The sequence below is a fragment of the Peromyscus leucopus genome, chromosome 9 (assembly GCF_004664715.2).
Source record: "Peromyscus leucopus breed LL Stock chromosome 9, UCI_PerLeu_2.1, whole genome shotgun sequence".
Taxonomy (NCBI): Eukaryota; Metazoa; Chordata; class Mammalia; order Rodentia; family Cricetidae; genus Peromyscus; species Peromyscus leucopus.
Window position 1 is genome coordinate 111,553,541 of NC_051070.1, and position 23,332 is coordinate 111,576,872.

Consider the following 23,332-nt stretch of genomic DNA (forward strand, 5'->3'; position numbering starts at 1 on the left):
GCGTACACACGACTTTTATTTGTTGGTTTTTGAGGGTTGTTGTTGTTGAACAAGAATTTTGTCCCATGCTAATCTGGAGTATATCGACTGTGCTATGTAGCTCCGTGTGGGCCTTCTATAGAGAAAAAGGGGGTGGGGGGGTTTGTTTCTCAGTCGACATTGAGACAAAGACTAGAAGCCACACAGTCAAGTGTCTGTGGCTGGCTGAGCTTCAGGTCTTCTGGTGGCTTTCTTCATTCTCTGTGTTTTTCTATCCCTCTTCCTGCCAGCCGGCCTAGCGTGTAGTCAGTCCTCAGAAAACGAATGAAGGGAGCCTTCAAACCCAGCTTTAATGTCCCTTTTGAAGGCTGTAAGTGGATGCTGTGCTTGTGCTGGGAGTCTGGTGTCTGTCAGGCAGCGATCTGCCTTGACTGGACTCTGGAGGCCAGCTCGCAAGAGACAGCGAGCAATCTTCTCAAGCCCGCCTGCCTCCTCTCCAGCCCAGACTTAGAATGAAGTCATTATAAATGGACCTTCCCCTTCTGTTCTGGCCAAGGCTGCCAGATTAGCATGGTTGAATGTGAGCAGGGTTGTGGCCGGGGAGGGTGGAGAGGGCCCTCATCACACAGCCCATGGTCCCCTCTGTCTGCCACCGACGTTGTTCCTGCCCTTGCAGCCGGATGAAAGAAGTGCCTTTTGCTAAAGCACAGTACCAATATTTTTCTAATTTGTCCAATAAAATCCTTCCCCCAAACTCCATGTTTGGCTTGGTTTTATCCAGTATTTTCTTTCATCTTGTATGATTTGGGTGTGAATCATGAAATGCCTCCAAAAACAGCTCACCCTAGGAGCCTTACTCAAGCTCACTCAGAAGTCATGCTGCCCTGTGAAGATCAAGGATCCCTGTCCTGTCAAGTGCCCCCTCTGCCCCCCCATCCCCCCCCCCCCGCCACCAACTTGTCATTTCCTAATGGCTTCACTGATGTCAAAATGACAGGTTCTTTCTGGGTTTCTGAAGGGACTGTCCTGTACTGCCCCGAGGGCTGAAGTAGCTAACTGCCTTCCAGTGGACTCGAAGGCCTTCCATGACAGAGCCAGCACCTGTTCCTGGGGGGAGGGGAGGAGTGGAAACTTCCCAACAATTGGGATTCAAGTTAGATCCTGAGGAATGTCTCCTATGGAGCGGCAGGCTTATGCATCTTCTTGTGGCCTTCGCCATTCTTATAGGCAGGCTGAAACTATTTCTATGTGCTGCCTAGATTTCATTTCTTACCATTTTGGTTTTCCTTCTTACTAACGATGTCTCTTAGAATGTTGAGCCCTGAATATATGTCTTTTTCTTTTGCCTATCAAGGGAGAGAGAGACAAGTAGCCTCTAATAGGCTGTCTTTAACATGGCCTATAGTTTTGTTAGGATTTGGGTGACCAGTCTGCCTCTGTATTGTAGAAGGTAAGGACATTTAAGCTGACCACACCACCAAGAAACCTGGACTGCAGACCTGGTCAGATCCTCAAGGGAATACAAAGCAGGTCCCTCCTAGCAGTCACAACAATGGCAGGATTCCACAGGGAACCTTGGGATGACAAAAATCTGGGACTTATTTCCACAAAGCTCATGCTAAAATCAGCCAAATGCTGTCTGTTCTGTGTCTGCAGGCCAGGAGGGAGGGGAAGATGCTGGGGGGATTATATTATATATGGTATTCTCTCTCTCTCTCTCTCTCTCTCTCTCTCTCTCTCTCTCTCTCTCTCTCTTCAGTTGTTTAAAAATACATTCTCCTATATCCTAGGCTATCTTTGAACATCTGATCTTCCCTCTTTTATGTTTTCACACCTGATTCACATGGTACTGGGGTGAAACCCGGGGCTTTTTGTATGCTAGGCTCCAGGTTCTATCCCAGATGCAAATTTACTAATCAGTCATACTAACAGTCATACACTGTTGAAGAAATGGGCAGTAGACCTGTGAGGCGTGAAAATTTATAATGTTTCTGATGTCATTGGAGGTCTTCTACATTCTAGGCCTGCGCAAGGCTACTGGGATGTACTTTGCTTCAAGGAAGTGAAGATCTGATGGGAAGGGATTAGATGTAAATATAGAGACCCGAGGAGACTGGGGAAAGGCAGCTTTGGTCCATTTGCTTTTGTGGTTGTTACTCTTGGTGTGTTTTTCTGGTGTGTGCTGATTCCTCCCTTTGGGAAGGGCACCGTTCAGGTGCTTTTCACATGCCACTGCTTTCATTTGACAGATCCCATGGCGACTCTGGGGCACCTTAGAAGACTCCAGAGGCTCTGGAAGGTTGGAAGGGATAAAGATGGGCAATATGTATTTTTAGAAGTTATCCTGGGTAACTTTGAGCAATGGGTTGATAATCTGGGGTGCTCTGTGAGTAAGGAAGGCATCACCTATGGAAAGCCAAGGCAGTGAGGGGTGATGCAACTTCCCCCAAATCACATAACCATAAAGTACCAGAACCAGGAGCCTTGGCCCAGGTCCCCAAGATGGGCTAAGTTCACAGTGCTGTGTTGGCTCCTCAGGAAGTGGCTGGAGAGTGGGTGTGGCTGAGAAGCCTGGCCTCTGCAGCTCTGTGGATGACTTCCAGGGCAGTCGTGGTACAGTTATAGTTAGATTCTGTCCAGCAGGAACTCAGTGTGAGCCACAGGATGAGCTGTGTGTGTTGTTAAAAATTTTCCCAGTAGCCACATCTAAGGAGTAAAGAAGGACACAGGTGAAATTAAGCTTAAAGATAGTATTTGGGCTCATGTATTCAAATCGTTGCGGCTTTAACATATAACCAAGATAAAAATAATCAATATAGCATCTCACATTCATTCTGTAGTAGTCTGTGAAACCTGATACAGGTATGACAATTAGAACATGTCTCACTTAGGACCAATATTTCAAGTTCTCAAGAGCCGCATCTAGCCGTGACAACTGCCAGGATTCTACAGGCCTAAGACAGGAACAGACATCTTAGACATTTCTAGAGAACATGGATGAGGATAGAGGTCAGTCATGGCTACCCACCCCCTCCCAGACTGCGGCTTGTCTGGCCTCTGATGGGGAAGTGGGATGGCTAGAATTCTCAAGAGGCTGGCTGGAAGCCAGAGCAGATGGACTCTCTCCCTTGGTTGGGAAGCACTGACTCTGTCAGCCATGTGGGTTTGCTCTTAGACCATGTGGACTTCCTAAACCAAAGTGTGCCACAGTGGGTGGAAGGCATTATCCACACTGGGAGAAGCCGAGGTGTCAGGTTATCCGAATCAGGCTCTTTGGAGGCAAACATCATCTGTGCTCGCCTGGAAAATTCAGGCTAACTCTCAAACAAGTTAGCCCAATTCTACAGATAACAGTGTCACCTCCCTTAACTCCTTAGAGGCCTCCACCCTACTGAAATGCAAATGCAGCTGTTCCAGCCACTGAGTCCTGAGATGCCATCCAGGTGTTGCCCCTTGACGGGCCTACCCTATATCATCATTCTGTTTCTCTGTTTTCTGGGGGCATGGACAGTTTATTTTTCTAAACCCTGTTCACTGTTGTACATTGGGTATAGATGGACCCCTGTAGAAAGTTATTCAGTACATGGAGTGATGGAGTGAGAGGTGGACATGCCAATGAATGTGTTGTTTGGTCCTCCCCTGTGGAACCGACTGCGTACCCTCATGGTATGTGTAAACATATGCTACACTAATTAGAGGGTGGCTCTAACAGCAGGTGAAGCCGAAGTGAGGTGGGGGTAGCGTTAGGGTTCTTTCCTTGGGCTCACAACCTTCGGAAGTTCTACTAATGGGTTCTGGGAACAGATCCCTGTAATTAGAAAAGGTTTACATCTTGCGGTGTTCAAGCAGGATCCTTTTAGAATTGTGCCCGTCTGCCTGTTCCTTAGAAATCCCAGGTTCCTCCCTGTCCAACTGCCCTTCTGCCCGGAAGCTGATCTTATGTGTGCATGACAAACGCTTGCTCCCGCTCTTGACTCAGTGATCACCTCGGAGAAGCGCTCTTCTTCCTCACAGCTCCCCTGCCTCTGTTTGTTTGGGCCACTTGTTGCTAGGACATGCATGCGTGTCTAACTTCTTTGTCGCCCTTTGCTGGGAGGAGGTGCCGTTCAGAAGGGTGAGGCAGATGATGAGAGCCTGGGTACTGTGCTCCTGGGAGGAGGTGCCCTTCGGAAGGGTGAGGCAGACGATGAGAGCCTGGGTACTGTGCTCCTGGGAGGAGGTGCCCTTCGGAAGGGTGAGGCAGACGATGAGAGCCTGGGTACTGTGCTCCTACAATAAATGAGAAATGTGGCTGCCACATGTGCTTTTCAGCACTCCCTCCCTCCTTATTATGTCAGGGCATGTGTGGGTTGTCGGGCCCTTCCACCCCGGTCATCCCTCTGCCCTCTGCCCTTCTGTTGGCTGACATCCCACAGATGCTGCTGACTTCAAGCCTGGTACCGGCGAAAGAGTCTTGGGCAGTTAGAGGGAAGTTTCTGCGTTCATCATACAGTAAAAGTACTCTCCAACAGCAACAGCACGGATGGCCAAGACGACCTCTGGGTCTGCAACGCATCTTCCTTTCTTTCTCAAGGATGGGTGCCCTGGAGTGCGAGATGGAAAAGGACTGGGGAGACTTCACCGTCTCCCTGAAACCACTGACCTCAGGCAGCTCAGGGATGACTTCTCTCTGGTCTTAGGAGGATGCATTCTCCCGGCAAAGTCTATCAGGGAGTATATGGTAGACCATCTTAAACCTTGAAGCAAATATGCTGATCTTTTTCTGAGACCTTTCCCTCCATGCTCGGGCTGCTGATGAACTGAAGGAGACTGCCCAGTAGGTGGCGCGCAGGCATCACTATGTGGTGGGAACTGGCTGGGCTGGGCCCTTGAGCTGGAATGCTGCAGCATAGCTCCTGATCTAAGGAATAAAGGGCTTTACTGGGAGAGACTGCATTTTTCCAGGCAGAGCTGAGCTTAGTGCTCCAACTTCCCATACTCCAGCCTGCAGCCTCTTGGTCCTGGGACCAAGTGTGTGCTTGGATACTCGGTAGTAGATGAACGATGGGAGCTAATTTCATGGTTTGAATATGTAATGTGCTTTAATAGTACCCTGGGAGCTAGAAGTGGCAAGGAAATGGGACCAGTAATGGCCATGCATCTGCTACCCAAAATGTCAGAAGCCAGGCTCTAAGATGGGCATCCTGCCCAAATTGTCTCATTGAGTTCCAGTAACATTCTGCCTGTTAGCATGTGTCCGAGAGGTCACCTGAGTGTGAGGATCTGCCATGTATGGTTGTAGTTTAAAGAAAAATTAATTAAATATTTGCAGAAGAAAAGCATCTGTACTTGGACCAAGGAGTGTGTCTGTCAGGAAAGACATTTAAGACAGTTTCACAAAAGTCAAAAATGATTATGGACATGACTTATCATAATCTTGCTCCTCCAGTTCTGAAGCTGTGTGTGTGCATCCCTTTTCCTCTTCCAGTGTTTTCTCTGCTCCTGGATGCTGATCTGCTCGGAGCATAGAAGTTGTTCTTCATTCTAGTAGAGACGTGGTTGGGGCCAAACTGGCTGTGCCCAAGCCAAAACTAAAACCTATGGACTCTGTCTTTCTCTGTGGCTTTCCTGCTCCAGTCTCCTGTAGCTCTTCCTCCCTCTGTCCTTTCCCGCAGAGTGGGAGCAAAGTCTCCCAACATTTCCAGCTTCAAGGAACCACACCACTATTGGAGTGTCAATCATCCTACCCAAAACTTTCCCAGGGGATGCTCTGTGAAGCCCCACCCCCTGTCAGCTAGCTTACTCTGTCCTTCTCCCTGCTGGGGTCACAAGTGACACAGAAGGAGGGCCAGGTAGGTTATTTCTCTTAAGGTATTAGTCTTCCAGGAGAGAAAGCAAAGGAAAAACAGAAGGAAATAGAAGAAGAAAGGAAAAGAGGGAGGGAGGGAAGGAGGGAGGAGAGAAGGGCCGTTTATCCATTTATTGCTGATTTCTCTCTTTGTATCTCATCATAGGAGAAGTAGAAAATTTATTTCCTCATTTTCTTTTCCCAATGAGTCCCCGCTTTGTGAAAACCATTAAGATTCAGTATCTGTTGCTTGCAACCAAAGCAGCCTGACTTGTGTGTTCATGAATCCAAGTACTGGGAAGCACTGTTAGCTATGACTCTGATATCTACACTCAGGGAGTTCCAAGTCTGACCCCCCCCCACACACACACACCTGCTTTAGCCCAACTGCAGTATTGCTCATCATTGTAGGCTTTTTGCAAGGACCACATAGTATGGGTTTCCTACTGCCCAGTAGCCGTCTGAATACATCTGCCAGTCACCGCAGGTAACCAGAGGACTCCCGTCAGATTCCTTGCACATAAAGGACTGCTGAGGTGTCTGGTGAAGGAGACTGAAGGGAACAAATGTGGAGAGAGGACCTGGGCGCATAGGAGATGGAGCAGAGTGAAGAAGCTGATAGCACAGGCTCTGGGGTGGCAGTACCAACAAGCATCTATGAAAGTGCTTGATGCTGGCCGTGGGTCACACAGCTTGGGGAGCGTGCAGGGAGCTAGCTGGTCTGCAACCTAAAAACTCACACTCACCCTTCCTGATGCTGTCTGCAGCAGTTAGGAATGGCACAGGGGGCGTGGCGTGCTTGGAAGAGGGACTACTAATCCTTCCCTCTCCTCACTTTGTTTCCCGTCCTTCCCACCCCGTCCCTCCTCACCTTCCCTTGTGAGATATGTTCATTAAAAACCTACCATAGTGTACACTCCTCTAGAAGCCAGGAAAGCAGACTCCTTCCGCTATTTGGTGCTTGCACTCTTATGGAGAAGATACATTTTTTTTTAAACTCATAAATAAAAGGATAAACAAAATGCAGCACAGATTTGGAATGTGCTCTGCAAACAACAACAACAACAACAAAAAGACCCCCAAAATAAAACAAAAAATACAAAACAAACTAACAACAAAAGAACACGGGCATGGGAGAAGCAAGGGGAGGGAGGAGAAGCTACTTACCGGGGCTCCGGAGGCCGTGCTCTTAGGTTTCCAGTTCACTGTAAGCTGAGATCTGGAAGTTGAGGGAGAAATCATATGGAGCGTGGAGCTGGGGCCCTTCGGAGGAAATAGCACGTGCAAAGACCCTGAGGCCTGGAGATACACAGTATGCCTGGAGTCTGTGCATGGGTTTAGGACAGACTTCTAGAGCACTTTCCTGGACAGATTCTTACCTGCACCTCCAGCTCCTGATGATACAGTCACCACCGACGCCTCCCCCTCCCCTCTGTGCATGTTGTATGCATCACCACTGCTGGTGCCTCAATGATGATATGCTCTACTTCCGGAACCTACTGTTGCCAGGCACACGGGAGGCCAGTGTGCTGAGGGATGAGTAGCACCCCTCCTGAGCACAGCTGGACAGTAGACACTCCCTCCCAGGGAACCCAGCTCCCAGGTGTGTGCTCTATGCTGAGTCCCACAGCTCCCCAGGGAAATGAAACACCCCTTCCCCCAGTGGGGCCATGCCTGCCTGTGTCCTGCTGTGTCCCTGAAGGTCTCTCTCCAGCTCTGGAAGGAAAACCTTGCACTGAGCTTGTCTTGGGGTCAGCTAACTCTTGCAGTCTGCTCTGGACTAGAGCACCACGTCAGGCTGAGTGCATGCACCCCAGCATCTCTGCGGACACACAGTGGGGCGCCACTTGCTTCCCTCCAGTTCGGGCCTCCTGCACCTGTGTCCAGGTCATACTTTTTTCCTCCTTTGCCCTGGGCATTCAAGTTTGCATTTACGTCTATTGGGCAACACTGAAAGTCCTAAGTAGGCCTCAGAAAGAAATGCGGTTTAGAGAGGGGAATTTCTGCTGCTTTATTTTTGGGTGAAATAATTTGATGAGAAAAAGACTCCTCTTTACACTAGGCACACTTTGACCTCTGCTTTACTAGATTAATTTCATATCTAGAATGCCCCATCTTGGATGATAAATTAGCAATAAAAAGCTCATCAAAATGTAATTACAGGCAATGTGTTGAATAATGATCTCTTAAAAATTCCTATAGATTTGTCTGCACCTCCTTTCCCTAGTGAGGGAAATGAGCCTCAGCTGCTAGCTACTAGCCTGGGCCAGGAATGCAAACCCTAGCCATGCTTCCAGGCCGAGACACGTGTGCTGGTTTCTATCACAGCCAATGTCATCTCCTTGATCAATCATGCTGCTCCATGGGCCGCACATCTTTATACAATTTAAAGGACCATCTTCGCAGACTCGGAAGACAGGGAAGCAGAAACTCAAGGCAGAATGAAACTCTCCCCTCCTCTATCCGTAGTTCTTTGCTGGGGAGATACTCATTGGTGGTAACTAGGCAGGCAATAACAAGCAGGCTAGCGCAGAGAAGCCAGAACAGCAAGCACGAAAGCTTTCAGAGCTTCAGATTGCAGATTCTAAGTATGTTTGCTTCTCTAGAAAGAACGAACAGGAGCCACCTACCTCTGAGAGAAGAGGGAGGAGTCTTAATGAGGGCAGTTTTTTCCAGGGGTCCTGTCTGCCCTCTCCAGAGAGCTGAGTGGACTAGGTCACCCAGCCCAACCCTCCTGGTATAGAAGGGTCCTGTAAAACCTACAGCTGAATTTGAGGGCAGAATATTCAAATGATCTCACTATGTGAATGGGCACACTTATTTGAATAACTGAAGAATTCAATCATGTGAATGCCAACAATTATTCCTCTGCGTTTACATTTTAGGAAGACCTTGCATCTGAATCCCCATGAGAGCATTAAATTGCTATCTAATTAGCAGTCCCAAATTATATATATTTAAAAGATAATGAAGGGTTTGAAGGCTGTTGGAATAACTGGTTATACATTTAAATGAATCGCTAGAAATTTGTTAGTAATGTGTGGAGTTTTCTTTTATTTCTTGATTCCCTCTTTGAAGTTCAGTAGACCCAACCTCTCAGGGTTAAGTCTGGTAGCAGAAAGATAAAGGCAGATGTTTTTAATTATCGCAACACAAAACTCCCAAATAATTATAAGCAGCTGTCATTTTTACATAATCCTGAATGATAAGACCCAAAGAATGCAAGTAAAAGTGCTGGGACCATGGGCTTTGGGGACACAATAATTTAATCCCATCACCCGAATGAAATGATGCCTGTACTTGGTGGAGGAGCCCACTCTTAATGTTTTTCTTAGCTTGTACTGATCACATGCAAAGCAAATTTATTTCCAAACATACAATCCAGGTGTCATTTGCACATTCCTTGGGAATGTTTACTGGGTGAAGGCGAACACCCAAACAATTAGATTACCCAGGCAAGAAAACTGGCTGAGCTGGGCAGAGCTTGCGTTGAGAGTGATCAGCTTCACCTGCTCCATTCAACCAGGGATGGGTCAACAGCTGTGCTTGTCCAGGTATCTCCTCCCTCCATTGGTTGGCATCACAGGATGGGGCCTGGTAGCAATTCTTTGGCTGATAGCTGCCGTTTGCACTGGATTAAACTGCACCTGAGTAACATCTACCAGGAAGCAGAAAGGAGATCTGGTCTACCAGCTCTCCAAGGATGGGGTGCTGAGTTAAGATCTTAGGTTTGTTGGTTCTTACACCCATTTTTTTCTGGAAGGCCGAGAGGCTCAGAAGAGCAAACACAAAGGACATTTGACTGGGCCACAGTGACCTCCCCATTCTGATGGTTAGCTCTTCGTCACTGTGACAAAAATTTCTAGAGAAAAGCCTTGAAGGGAGGATGTATTTTTGGCTCATGGTTTCAGAGCTTTTAGTCACTGGTCAGCTGGCTCCGATCTGGGTGGTGGTAGGATCTGAAGGAACCCAATTGTTTACCTACCTCATGGTGGCCAGGGAACAGAAGGAAAGTGAAGTAAGATTTAGTTAGAGACAAGAGGTGGTCACCAAGAACATGACTCTAATGACCTTCTTCTTTAGTGAAGCCTGATGTTTTCAAGTCTTCAGAACCCCCCGAAATAGCACAACAAGCTGCGCACCAAGCCTTGGACACAAGCCTGTGGAGGCGTTTCACATCCAGATCATAACATGGACCCAGAGCTGACAAAACCCAAGTCTACTTGGTCAGGTATACAGTTCATAGCAGGCTAAGCTGAAGCCAAGTTCTACAAGAAACAAATCTAAGCCATCAACTAGAATAAACATATATGCACAGACACACAGAGTCAGTCTCAGTCTCTCTCTCTCTCTCTCTCTCTCTCTCTCTCTCTCTCTCTCTCTCTCTCTCACACACACACACACACACACACACACACACACACAGAGGCACACAGGCACATACATTCTGAGATGCACCAAAAATCCTAAGACCCCTCTGCTCAATTATTCTCAGGCCATTTTATCTTAAGGCAGGACCTGGCTTGGCACACAGTGCAAGCAGAGAGGATTGCCCAGTGAATGGATCTTCAACCCGCTGCCCACCCCCCAGCAGCAGGAAGTATAGACAGATAAGAAAGGAGCCAAATTAGGCCAAGGGATTCATTTGAAATACTTTTGCGTGTAAAGTGAGGCATTCGTATGTGTTCTTATCACCTCCCAGAAATGAGGGGGTTTCAGAGTACCGTGTGTCCTAAATAGCAGAGATAGTGAAATAGCATGATTCTCTTGGAACCTCCGGGTTCCCAGCTGTACTCCAAGAAGGGATTTTGGGGAGGCACAGAGAGGAGCTTTGGCATTATCTGACTCATAATTCTGTAGCAGGTACAGTATTAATATGGTTTAGATTACCCTTATAAGGTGTCTGTGTTCACCCTGGCTCATACAGCAATGTGTGTGTGTGTGTGTGTGTGTGTGTGTGTGTGTGTGTGTGTGTGTGTGTGTAAGGGCAAGATTCCTCAATGACTTGATCATCATAAACACAGCTGTCTCCTCTGTTGTACCATCATCCCCTTCCTGTATCGTCACCACACACTTTGTCAGACACTGGACAGCAACCTCCATTTTAGAACAGGGCTCTTCCCCAGCACACATCTCTCCAGAGAGCAGAGCTGTAACTGACAGCTCTGAAGTGTCAGCTCTGCTGCTGTCAGATGTGTGACCTTGGGTGTGTTACTAAAGTCTTTATGCCTCAGTTTTCTCCACTGAAAAAAATGAGAACAGAAAGAATGCCTCCTGCGAGGATTATAATGAGGAATTAATGAGCAAATGCTCCTGGATGCCCACAGCAAGCATGTAGTTACCTTTAGGCAGGTATTGGTGGAGTGAATCCTTATACCAACATGCTCACTCTGCTGTCGGCTGCTGTTTCCGGGAGAGCCTCCTCTTGGCCAGGCAATTCCCAGGCACTGTACACTCAATGGCCCATGAATAATAGCTGCGTTCTCTAAGATGCTTAGGAGTTCATGTAGGAAGCTAGCAAATAAGCTGGACCCCTGTATTATATAGTGGGGCTACCCTGAGAGGCTGAGATAACGGGAAGTTTGTACTGACCCTGTCTAGACCCAGTTCACACGGGAGTACATCTCACCTGAGTCCATAGGGATCAGAGAGATTGGCCACTTGACTCAGAGTTGGAGTCAAGGGTGTGAGGAGCAGATAGGTTGACATGTGTCTAGACCAGAAGGTAACAGCAATGATGACCTTTTCAGCAGTTAGTTCTGTCTAGCAGGGGCGTACGAAGGAAGGATGTGGTCAAAACTGCCAGAATAGCAGAGGCCACACAACAGGACTTGTAAAAGGCTGGAATCGTGAGTGTCATCCTACAGAGTGAGAGGGCACTGTACCAAGCACTGGCATGTTCTAGCTTTGGTTGTAAAGGAATCCTTCAGTCTGAACCCAGGGAGTGGGTTAGAGATGAAGAATCCAGGCAAGGGGACTGCTTTGCGGCCACTTATCCAGCGGAGAGCATTTCCTTGGCGGTTGACAGTAAGCTGATGGCCTGCCTGATGTGACTCACCTTCAAAGCACTCAGAAGCCAGAAGCAATCCATGGATGTGGCAGCTTGCTTCACTGGCCCACGGGCCCATTCCCATTCTCTCGCCCCAGCTCTGGCCACATTTCCACGGCCACAGGGAATGAAAGCCTATGAGAACTCAGCCAACCTCGCAGGGGACCTTGGCTTTTCTGTGAGTCGTAAATCACATCAGAAATCTCCTGGGTTTATTTGGCCCACCATGTATCCAAAAACATTTGTAAAGAGATATATCACTCTAATTGGCACTGGCACACATACTACATAAAAGCCAACCCCTCTTTCTTGGTCACCAGGCCAGTGGTACTGGGAGAGGCACTGATGGATGAAAACCTGTCCAGGTTAGAGGTCAGAAACGTGGCTAGGGCAGAGAGCATAGGTTAGGCAAGGTACCGTGTGTTCATGCTGCATGTTCTCAGGTCTGAAAGAAGGGCCACCCAGGTGAGAAAGGAGAGAGCCTCTAGCTGGAAGGATCTACAAAAAAACTCATGGAAAGGGATGCCCAGAGGTGTGGGTCCTTTTGTGCACACCCTTCCTTCTCGGGGAGTGGCAGCAATTCTAGTAGGAAACAAAGCCCAAAGGAAGCTACCATCCAGTCTTCCCAGATATCCAAGATCCAAGGCTCGCGCGCTTGCGCAGACACAGGCGCATCTGGTGAAGGCCGTGTTTTGCCGAGACTGTTAGTACAACGCATCAGTGAGGTGATGGTGCTTGGCATGGGAGGAAGGATCTCTCTGCGTTCCCGTGCAGCGTCCCTCGCTTGCTTCATTTCGAGAGGTGTCTTGTGAGTAGCGTTCCCGTGTTTATCAGACTCCTCTGGATGTTGAGAGTTCTCTAGGTTCTGACTCTGGGCCCCACAAGTAGATATGATGAGAGAAGAGTTCTCTTCCCAGTGACAAACTGGGGAGAAGCATCAGGAATGTGGGCACCCAGGACTGACCGCCGGGAGAAATTAGCTACACCCTGAACTCTCTCTCTCTCTCCAGCAAATGACAGCCTCTGCTCCCTGAGGAAGGCCAGTTGAGCTCCAGAGCACATTGCTACTAGCTTGGGATCTTCCTTATGTGAATAAGGAAATCTGTTTTCTTTGCCGTTGCAACTCTAGGATGCATTTGCTGTGCCTGATTAGACCCCCTTTAAAATGGTGTGACAGCTGAACGTACCCTGGGGTCTTATATCATTAATGCAGTCATGGAAAACGTCGAATAAAATTCGGTAAATTAGACAAAAAAAAAAGTTACTTGCTAGATATCACAGATAAGCTTCCAAATTACAGGGGTTCTCTTGGCCCTAGATAGGATCTCCTAATGGCACGGTGGTATGTGAAAACTTTTCTGAAATAGGATTTGGAAGAAGCCACGCCCCCATCCAGGAGCCGAGTGCAGCTCTCAGGAAGTCGGAACTCATTTACAAGACCCTCTTGCATTTACCTTTAGACAGGCTTTTGTCTCGAAGTATTCTGACCTAAGACGATGTTCCCCAGGTGCTAGCTGCGCCCTTAACTGGCATGCCATGGCCGTCTTTTCATTTCTCCTAGCAGCTGTCTGTCCTCACTGACACCCCCACTTCCTTCACCAGATCTGGCTTGGCCCCTCTTCCCCCAGTGTCGAATCTTTGCCCTTTGTTCCTTTGGCTGGCACACAGTTTCCATCCTGTCAAGCTCCTGAGGACATTTTAATGTATCTGACGAGCTTGTGGTAACCAGACAGACTGGCTTCTTGAGAATTAAGTTTAATCCAGCCATGGTACAGTAAGCCACGTTTGACCTACAAAACCATGGCGGGGCCAGGCCACCACCTCCCCACACACAGTGTGTGACTCATGGCTTCTAGGAGGACACTGATTAAGATAAAGGTCATTTGGGTTTTCAAAGCAGCCTCTTAATTGTTGCCTTTTTTTTTTTAAACATCCAAGCCATTTTAGTTGTACAGCCATCAAAAGGATTTTGTAATCAAACTACAGGAGAGCACATAGAACTTTTCATCTTCTAGACACTTAAAAACATTAATTAACAAGGGCAGCATGCCTCTGAGGAAGAGGAAAAGGCCCCGTCTGGACATGCCCCACTGCCCCTCTCCAAACTCCCTGCTACTATGGGACACACCCTCATGGCCCTGGGTCTAGGCTTCTCATCTTCCCAGGCCTTGTAGAATTTCGTCTCCAGTATAGACACATGGGAATTTATGCCAGGACATGATGCATGTGTCATGCAGGTATGCATGTGTCATGCAGGTATGCATGTGTCATGCAGGTATGCATGTGTCTTGGTGAGGGGAGCACAGGCTACTGTAGAGTCACACAGCATGGGGGGCAGCATGACATTGGTGGAAATTCCGGTGCAAATGCTATTTTCTCCTAGTCTTGTAGCCATTGTCCGCGTTCCTGAGAGGAATCATGGTGAAGTTACATAGGAACAGTTAACTGAGCCCAGGTGCACCCTGACTCCTTGACATCCCCATTGTGTGGTCTTCTTCCTCTGACACTGTCACTGGGCACTAGGGCCAGTTTCAAAGGACAGTCACTCTGCCAGAGGCTTACATAGCCTTCACTTTGGCGCAGAGGAGAATGTGCCCACTGGGATTTACCTTCCCGAAGGCTCTACCACCAAGACTGAGCACTTATCATCTGTTCAGGCAGCGATGGCCGCCTGCACAGAGGGCCACGTTACTGAGGTGGGGAACCACTCCAGTGGGGAACTCAGACATCAGGTAGAGTTGATCTGCTTCTCAGTCCCATTAGCCCTGTCACTAAGGGACCTGGCTCTGATTTTCCATCTATTAAATCCTTCACTGGGCTTGGAAGGATTTGGCAAGATGCAGACGGTAGTTAGCACAGTGCCTAGCCCTAGACATGTTCTGTGGAGAACAGTGAGTGGGCAGCTAAGAGCGGGGGTGGGCAGTCATGTGGACAGAGCAGACCGGCTGTGTGTTTTATGAGTTCCTGGTTGGGGAAGTAATGAACTTTGGAAGCTGAGAGTAGAAAGTGCTTTCGAGTACTCTTTGGAAAAGATTGCAGTGTGACCTCTAAGTATGGGTGGCGAGAATAGTGTTTTTTTTTTTTTAATTGCTGCACTCTTTTCATCCAAAATTTTCTACAAGCAATTATTACACAAAGAATTAGGGAAAAAAATAGTGAGAGAAACAGAAAGTATTTAAGTCATTTAGATGGTGACATTTGTTGATAGTCCCTAGGAGTTGTTAATCTCTAGGAGAGCTGGGGCTGACAGTAGCCGTGGGATCCAACTCCTGCAGATTGTCCCTATGGAAACCTCGACTTGCCATTGGCAGGCTGGAATCCCACTACGGCAGTGTAGGGTAAAGGGCATCGCTCTGACATAAGCAGGCATGTTCTTCCCTTGGCCTTGAGAAAAGGCCACCAATGCAGACTGGTTTCCCTTTAAGCATTTTACATACATATTAAGAACCAGTTTCTCCTGTGACCACACAGAGGGGATGAGCACTGTGTGATACAAGTGTCATGCTTTGGAAACCAGCCATGGCATCAGTGGTCATTAACACTGGCCAAGGGAGCGAATGTTTAGGCTGCATTTGTTAGAATCGATGTTGTTCCGGGCTCTATGCTCAGCCACATTTATTTTCGGTGCTTCTCAAGGCATCTTGGGAATTGAGGGCTGAAATTTCTATCTAGTGAGAAGAACAATGAGGTTCAGAAACATGCAAAGCTAGCCCTGCATCATGAGTGTGCAGGCTTGACAGGGATCTGGGCCTGGCTCCCAGGCCCTAGCTTTACACTGCCCACCCCCAACAGCCAACCCTGATATAGTTTGAGCCATATTAATAGTGAGCTGTGACCAAGAACTTGAAGGTAGGCACTGGTCCTCATGGGACAGTTTTTCCAGGTCTTACTGAGACTCACTGTGCCTGGCACAGGGGCTGAGAAGTATTTGGCATCCATTAAGATGTGGGCATGTGTAGGTGAACAGAAAATGAATAGATGATTGAGTATCCACAGAAGAGAAAGATGCCCATGTCTCTTCTGAAATAGTCTCTTCAGGCTTAGAGAGGAGAGGAGAGAATGGAGACCTTTGTCAGAGGAAGGTCATGCCTGCCTGGAGACAGAAACATCCTTCTAGATGACTGGCTCTATGTTGACCGTCTCCTCATCCAGAGGGCACTGTCCTAGGCATGGCGTCTTCCTCCCCGTCTCCTTCCTCCCTTCCTCCCAGCAGTCTGTATGTAGAGCATGTGCTTTTGGTCAATTAGCCCATGTTGTATTTGTTTCATGGAGGCCATAGGCATAGGTGTGGACGCTGCCATTGGGTCTTTCCCAAAGGAACACCAGAGAAGCAAAGCCACTGTCATTTTCTTTAAATCAGAATGGCCACACCTTGGCTCACCTCACGGGGCTTCCAAAGCCAGTTTGCAGGTGACACAGAAGGAGTTTGATCCAGACCAATAAAGACTAAGCTTCAAGCAAGCCCTTGGGTAGTTCTGGCTTGCTCCAAAGATGGGTGTCTTCCTGTCCCATCACCCTAGCCACTGGCTTGTTTGTCTGCTCGCCACATCTGGCCTTTATTTGAAGCTCCACCTCCAAGTATTTCATAGCACACAATAGCTTTTCTTATTAAATTCTCCTGGACATTTTTTTTTTTCATAAAACAGGCACCAAAAGCTGCAGGCCTACCTTTGCCTCTGAAAGTCTGTTTGTAACCCTTTGGAAACTGTTTGCAATTCGTTAACCACATTTTCAAAGGAAGTTACAGATTATAGATATACTAACAATTGCCATGTACAATGCCTGGCACCATATCAGGCTCCTTAAGAACAAGGAGGGGGAGTTGGGGAGCCAGGCCTGGGATTTGTCCCACCCAAAGGCTGCATGGGGGGAGGGGAGAGCCAGTCCCAGTGTGGGGGAGTCCAGAGCTTAACTATTTTGCTGTTGCTTGGAGGAGGTATGGAGGGAAAGTATATGGAGCTGAGTTCTGCTCACACACAGTAGTACATCTTGGTAGGTGGCAAGGTATTTTGTAAATCAAATGTTCCTAAATAATCATTAAAGTAACAGAGTCTGTAAATATTTCACATAAAATGTATTTTTAAAAAGTAGTGCATTGGACTGGAGAGATGGCTCCGTGGTTGAAAGTGCCTACTACTCTTGTAGAGACCCAGGTGTGGTTGACAGCGCCCATGTTAGGCATCTTACAACTGCCCTCAATTCCAATTTCAGTAAATTTCACACATTCTTCTGGCCTCTGTGAACTCCTGTACACATGCAGTGCACATGAACTCAGACAGGCATGCACATACACATAAAAATAATAAATAAATGGTCTTTAAAAGTAGCTCACTTCTAAAGCGAAGGAAAGGCATTAAATGTGCACAGTCTGACCACCTGCTGTTGGAAACACCAGGCAGGATTATTTTTAGGAGAAGGGTGTAGTGTAGGCTGATGTGGTGGTGCACACCTTTAATGCCCACCTTTGGGAGGTGGGTAGGTGGATCTGTGTAAGTCTGAAGACAATCTGGTCTACATAGTTCCAGGCCAGCCAGGACTAACGGTGATACCCTGTCTCCAAAAGGGAAGGGAGCAATTTGGGAACCATACATTGACATATCCAAAGTGGCAAAGATTTCAGGTATAGTAGGTCCAGGCACACACACACACACACACACACACACACACACACACACACACACACCTTCAGGACTATCATCTTCAGTTTCCTCTGCTTTCTCTGTACTGGCTTCATTCCCAGGAGGACTCAAAGTAGTGCTCAAGGTGGCCATGATATACCCCAAGCTCACATCTCACAGGTTTAGCAATGCTGGTGCATGGAGAACCCCTTTTCTGGAACAATCCAGGAAAGTATCCAAGATGGAGTCTTTTGAGTCTTTTAGGTTGTTGTAGGCTATGTCCCCGTCTCTGAACTAATTCCTATGTCCTGGAATGATGTGAGTCTTCCCCATATTGTCAGGCCCTTAACAGTCTCTGACCCAGCACAATGGTACCGTCACTAGAGCCACATTTCTAGGAGTTTTCATGCAAGAAAACCTAGACACTTCTTGAAAATATGTGAAATGGGTGTGGCCGGTGCATGGGTAAAGGAGCTTCCTTCCTGGCCTGCGGAGCTTTCTTAATGGGGAACAGATATTGTCAGGTTTGGAGTCAATTTGTTTATTACCATTGGTTTCTTTCAGCTATGTGATAGCCTGCTACATTTTCCTTTTCTAACCTAAAGGAATCCCTGTGCTTCGTTGATGCTGAAGTTCTAACATTCGCCTGTTAATAAGAATGCGTTTCAGACCCATGGCACACACTTAGTTCAGCAGACATTATGGAGGAGCCTTCATCAAAGGGAGCTTCCGAGGGAGTAACTTTCCCTCCATTGCCTTCAGTGATGTTGATTTAGAAGATCTTGCACAATGTAGCAACTGATAGACCAGCCCATGGGGAGATCTTTCACTCTCACTCTCTGGTGTCTCATAGTTCCTTTGTTTTTGAGACAGGGTCTTACTCTCTAGCTCAGGCTGGTCTGAAACTCACTCAATAGCCCAACTTAGCCTGGAAATTATGGCAGCCTGTAACTTGTCCTAATGACCCACTGTTCCTTGAGTAGACTTTTGGTATATTGGCTTGAGTTTCTTGAATGGTGATAAAAGAAAGCGAAAGGCTGGAGATGTGCCTCATGTGGTAGAGGGCTTGCCTAGAATGTGTACATCCCAGGGTTTAATCCCCAGCCCCACAGAAACTGTGCACAATGGTGCCAGTCTGTGTTTTCAGCACTTAGAAGGCAGAGGCAGGGGATCAGAAATTCAAAGTCATCCTCAACTGCATAGCCAATTCAAGATCAGTTTGGATTACTACTCCAAAAAAGAAAAAAAAAATGTCTATTGACATTTAGGGATAGTAAAATTTCAAGGATTTTCAACTGGTTCACTCTTGTCTAGGTCACCTCCAAAAAGACGGGTACCTTAGAACACATCCAAATATCTCTGTCCAGAGAATCTGGAATCCCAACTTGTCCCATACATTCCAGAAGGAGACAGTTGGTCATGATTGTGTGGCACCACCATCTTCAAGAAACCCATCCTGCCTGTGGCTTGTAGCACAGTGGCAGAATTACTGAGGTAGCTTTCCTTTAGAGGAATGAGGTAATGCCCAACTCTGGGCAGAGAGTCAGGTCTGCCTGGGTTCAGCAGCTGTGTGCTGCCTGGGATGAGCTGCCAAGGTGGAGAACCATTTTGCCTGCTTCGGCTGGCGCACTCTGTCCCCATTTTGCAGCTCACTGGGAAAGCCTGGCACAGCCCAGTGGCTTGCTTAGCATAGCAGATCCAGCGTAATGTGGGCAAGGGCAATGCCACTGTACTCTTTTTTTCAGACAAAAACCTGTGCATGCTGGGAAGACGAAGATGCAGTTGGTATTTAGGACCTCAGAGTCAGTTTAAATTCAACAGAGGCTGAACTAACATGAGGCTTACACAGAGACACTAAGGCAGAGGTTAGCAGTTGGGGAGGTGCCCTTCCCCCATACCGGCTGTCATATTTGACTGACTTCGTTTGTTACTTAGCTGTCCGAGCTCATTTTCCTAGCTGTGGGATGGGCAATAATGGAGGCACAATTGAAGGAGGGATGTTCCAAGTAAGTCCATGGGAAGAGAAGAAGAATGCTTACCTAACTTCCTATCTTTGGTGTCTTACACTTCGCATGTATGTGTGTAGTATATGTATGTGTTTGCCATGGATATGTACATGTGTACATGCAGATAGGAGTGTATGTATGTACACGTGCATCCTGGAGCCAGAGGTCTACATCAAGTATCTTCCTCATCATTCTCTACTTATTTTTTTTAAGGCAGGGTCTCCCACAGAATCTGGAGCTCACCAGTGAGGAGACTGGCTGGTCAAAAAGCTCCAGTGACCCGCCTGTCTCTGTCCCCACACTCAGTACCAGGGTCACAGATGCACTGCATCTGCCTTTTACCTGAGTTCTGGGGCTCTGAATTCAAGTTCTCACCCTGGCATGGCAGGCAGCTTACCACTTCCAAAGGCCTCAGGGCTTTATGTCCTCCAGGTAGCCAATGTGTGTGTTCTGAGTAAACGAATAAAGGAACAGTTTTCAGTGACCAAAGGGAGAATTCCTTCTATGAAGCAAAACAAAGGAACGGTTCAGAGCCATTAAAAGGCAACCCAAGCATCTGTGAAAGTATGACTTTGATGTTCAAGTTGTGGGCTGTGTGAGGTTTTTTTTTTTGAGAATAGTTCTTTCTGAAATAGGACTAGAAGCCAGTGGCCTCTGTAGCTGAGGTTCATTAAGGCTGTCAGACTCTGTCTTCCCACAGGGAAGTTCCTGGGTCCTAGCACCCTAAGTGCCTCCCCCGTGATTCTTGCCCATGACTCAGACCCATAACTCTCCCTCCTCCTTCCTTCCAGTTACTTCTGCTTTTAGCAAGACTGGCTTGCCCAGCTCCCATGCACACAGGAACTTTCCCTAACAGGATCCAACTGCTAACCTGCTGTCGTTTACAGTGGCTTTCCTTCCTCTTCATCTGGAGTGGATCTGATGTCATAAAAGTGACTGTGAATGGGGAATGTCTTGTTAATTAGAAACCTCAGAGAAGCGAGTGAAGGCGTGCTAGCCTTCTTGGGTGGTAGTAGGGGAGGGGCTTTCTAGAGATGGTGCAGGATCCCCACAATGCAGTTGGCAAGGACTAAAGGGTACAGGAGCAATGTTGTTTGAGTTTGACATTGTTTGGTACCACAATGATGTGAGAATCACCCCTTCTGGCCACTGTCCCCTTGGTTGCACTGAGGTCCACTTTAGACTTGTTTGGTTCTAAACAGGCAAAGGCTTCTCCTTGTGTCGGGGGTACCTTTAGGGACTTTGTCTGCAACCACCAACCAGTGTCCAAAGTGGCAAGTGGGAGTCTTAAAACATGTAGACTGACCCTGCATCTCTCACTTAGTTTTATTATTTAATCAAAACGGGACTGAGGCAAGGAGCAGAAAAGGAAACAGGTACATCTCTATGCATGTATTTTGTATACATGTACAACTTTGTTAGTGTACTATGGACATTACCTTCCAAACTTGTAAAGTGCTTGCTTATCCTTAGCCTGCAGCAGAGGGCAGACTTTCCTACCTAATAAACACCCCAATAACCAACAGTAAAGGCCTCGAGACACACAAACATCCAGACACAAGAATGTCCGGTCGATAAAATGGTACACTTGCTGGGTGACTAACACCAGTGATTTAGGGGGGAAAAGTAAAACCATTCCCCACTTATTAATGCACTCATCAGCTTTTCCAGAGAAATGCCCTAATGGCCCTTAAATCTGGCAGCGATTCCCAGTCCTCACATCTACTCCAGGTGAAGCAGCTGTGCTTAGCTCCGCGCTGCCATGGCCGGTAGCAAGTAGAAGGTCTGTGAGCCAGCAAAGTGTTCTCAGGATGCTGAGACCATGTCCAACCATGGCAATCAAAGTTTTGTTTCTCAGCAAAGGATCCTGGAGGAGATTTGAGACAGGAAGTGTATGGAGCTCAGGGGAAAAAGACAAGATGTTTATAAATGTGTGTAGGAAGCGCTTTCCTCTGTCATAAAGGGCTGGGTTCACCAGCTTTTTAATAGAGATGGGTCTCCCCACCCTTCACATATTTATTGCATCCAAGGGTAAGATAAATATTCTTTGCACCTGGCATTTTAGAGTCAAGGAATTCTGTATGGAAATTCATGCCAAGCCAAGAATTGACCTTTATGTTCTCCAACTTGGAGGAAACATTTACAGCAAGGCCTGTCATTAAAATGCTAATAGTATCACTCACCGGGGTTTATCACGGTAGCTGTTGTTTATTCACAGTCCTTATCCAGGAAACAGGTCCTAGGAGGCTAAAGATGCCCCAGTCGATGAGTTCACAGCCATTTGTTTGTCTTTCTCTTCTTCCCTATGCTAGTATGAGGAAGGAAAAAAGCGGAGGAAACCTAACTACAGTAGTGTGGACCTCTCCGAAGTAGAGTGGGAAGACCGGGATGATGTGGTAAGTGACCCTTTTCAAGCCTCATGGGTGAGGGCTCTGTTGGCTACACAGGATACCCCAGGAGCTGGTGCAGAGGGCTATGGAGACAACAAACCATTCTACTGTGGTTAGAATTGTTATAACTCTCCAGCCAGTAGACGGGCCAGTTGCACAGTCTACTGAACCTATGCCCAGTGGGCTCTGGTTTCCTCTGCAGCTGATTAATCCCACCTTGTGCTGAGTAAAATTGTCAGGACCATCTTCAGAGAATTCTGGCTGGTTCACAGGAGACCCAGGAACTACAAGGTCAGGGTGTCTTACAGGCCGATAAGACAGGCTCCCAGATAGACAGAACCAACTTGTCAGGTCTCCATGGACACAACTCTTGTTTCTAAAGAGCAGCAGAGGGGTTTGGCAGCCTCCCACCCCAGCTGTACCCCCAATCCCATCCCCATTTCCTGTGCCTCTGCCCTTCCCATGGGATGTCGAGGGCTGCCATTGGACCTCCCAGACCGTCTCCTGCTTTATAGAGACAGGGCCAGCGTCACCGCTCCTCTGTTACTGCTTCCCTTGTTTTCACATCCTCTGCTCCCTGAGTGCTCTCAGCCAGCAGAAAGCTTAGGGATTTCCCCCTTGCCTGTAAAATACAAGAACTATATCTGTTATAGAAATTTACCCTAGCCCCTTCTGGTTAAGACAAAAATAAAGTTGCCATTCTTTATGACTGCATAAACAGAAAAACTACTGCCTCATCCACTCTTTTCCCCCTACTTGCCACTGCTCTGGTGTCATGTGGGGTCAAGGACCTGGAAGAGTTTGATGTCTTCTGTTCCTCAAGCATTGTGACCAGGATCCTGGTGGGTTTCTGGAATAAACTGCACCTCATGTACTTGGTCCAATCGTGCCAGCACCAGTGTCTACAGGGCCTGGATTCAAATCTCACCTGTGTCTAGGCTCTCTGTCTCTAATGTGTCACCATTCGGGCTGCATCTCGTGGTTGTCCTCCCAGATGCTCTGAGGATTAAACATATTGATAGATTGAAAGATTTTTTTAAAAAAAAAGCGCTTACCCCGTTGTGTGGCTATGCCGGGTTCTGTGAATGGGCCCTCTGGGTTTCTAATCGCAAACTCCCATTATGGTTCTTTGCAGAGTAACTTCTGCTTTCTTTCTCTTCCAACTTCACCTTTTTCCATGCTCTCTTTGGATCTCACTGGACCCCTTCTTTTTCTTTCCCAGAAGTGTTGAACCTTACCATAGACATGATTCTTCATCTTTTCTGCTGTGGTCACTGGGGATAACCAACTTGATCATATTAACTTTTACTTCCTAAGTCCCCACTCTCAGGGGCTGGCACACTCACCTCCCCTTCACCTGCAACTTGCTTGTTCATCTCACTGTTATTGCCCCTGGGCCCGAGCTGCTGTTTTGGTGAGTGGACATCTCCTTTTGCTATTCATGGTTCAGAAGTACTTTATAG

General features: G+C 47.5%; 1 protein-coding gene across 4 annotated transcripts in view; it reads left to right on the forward strand.

Annotated features, from left to right (window-relative positions):
* The window catches only part of Cacna2d3 (calcium voltage-gated channel auxiliary subunit alpha2delta 3), an 844,969-nt gene that overhangs the window by 651,083 nt on the left and 170,554 nt on the right, over positions 1-23,332 (forward strand). For all 4 annotated transcript variants that reach the window (XM_028882449.2, XM_028882447.2, XM_028882448.2 and 1 more), the window contains one exon: positions 21,792-21,875. In XM_028882449.2, coding sequence (XP_028738282.1) covers positions 21,792-21,875 — 84 coding nt within the window. The remainder of the gene's footprint in view (positions 1-21,791; positions 21,876-23,332) is intronic.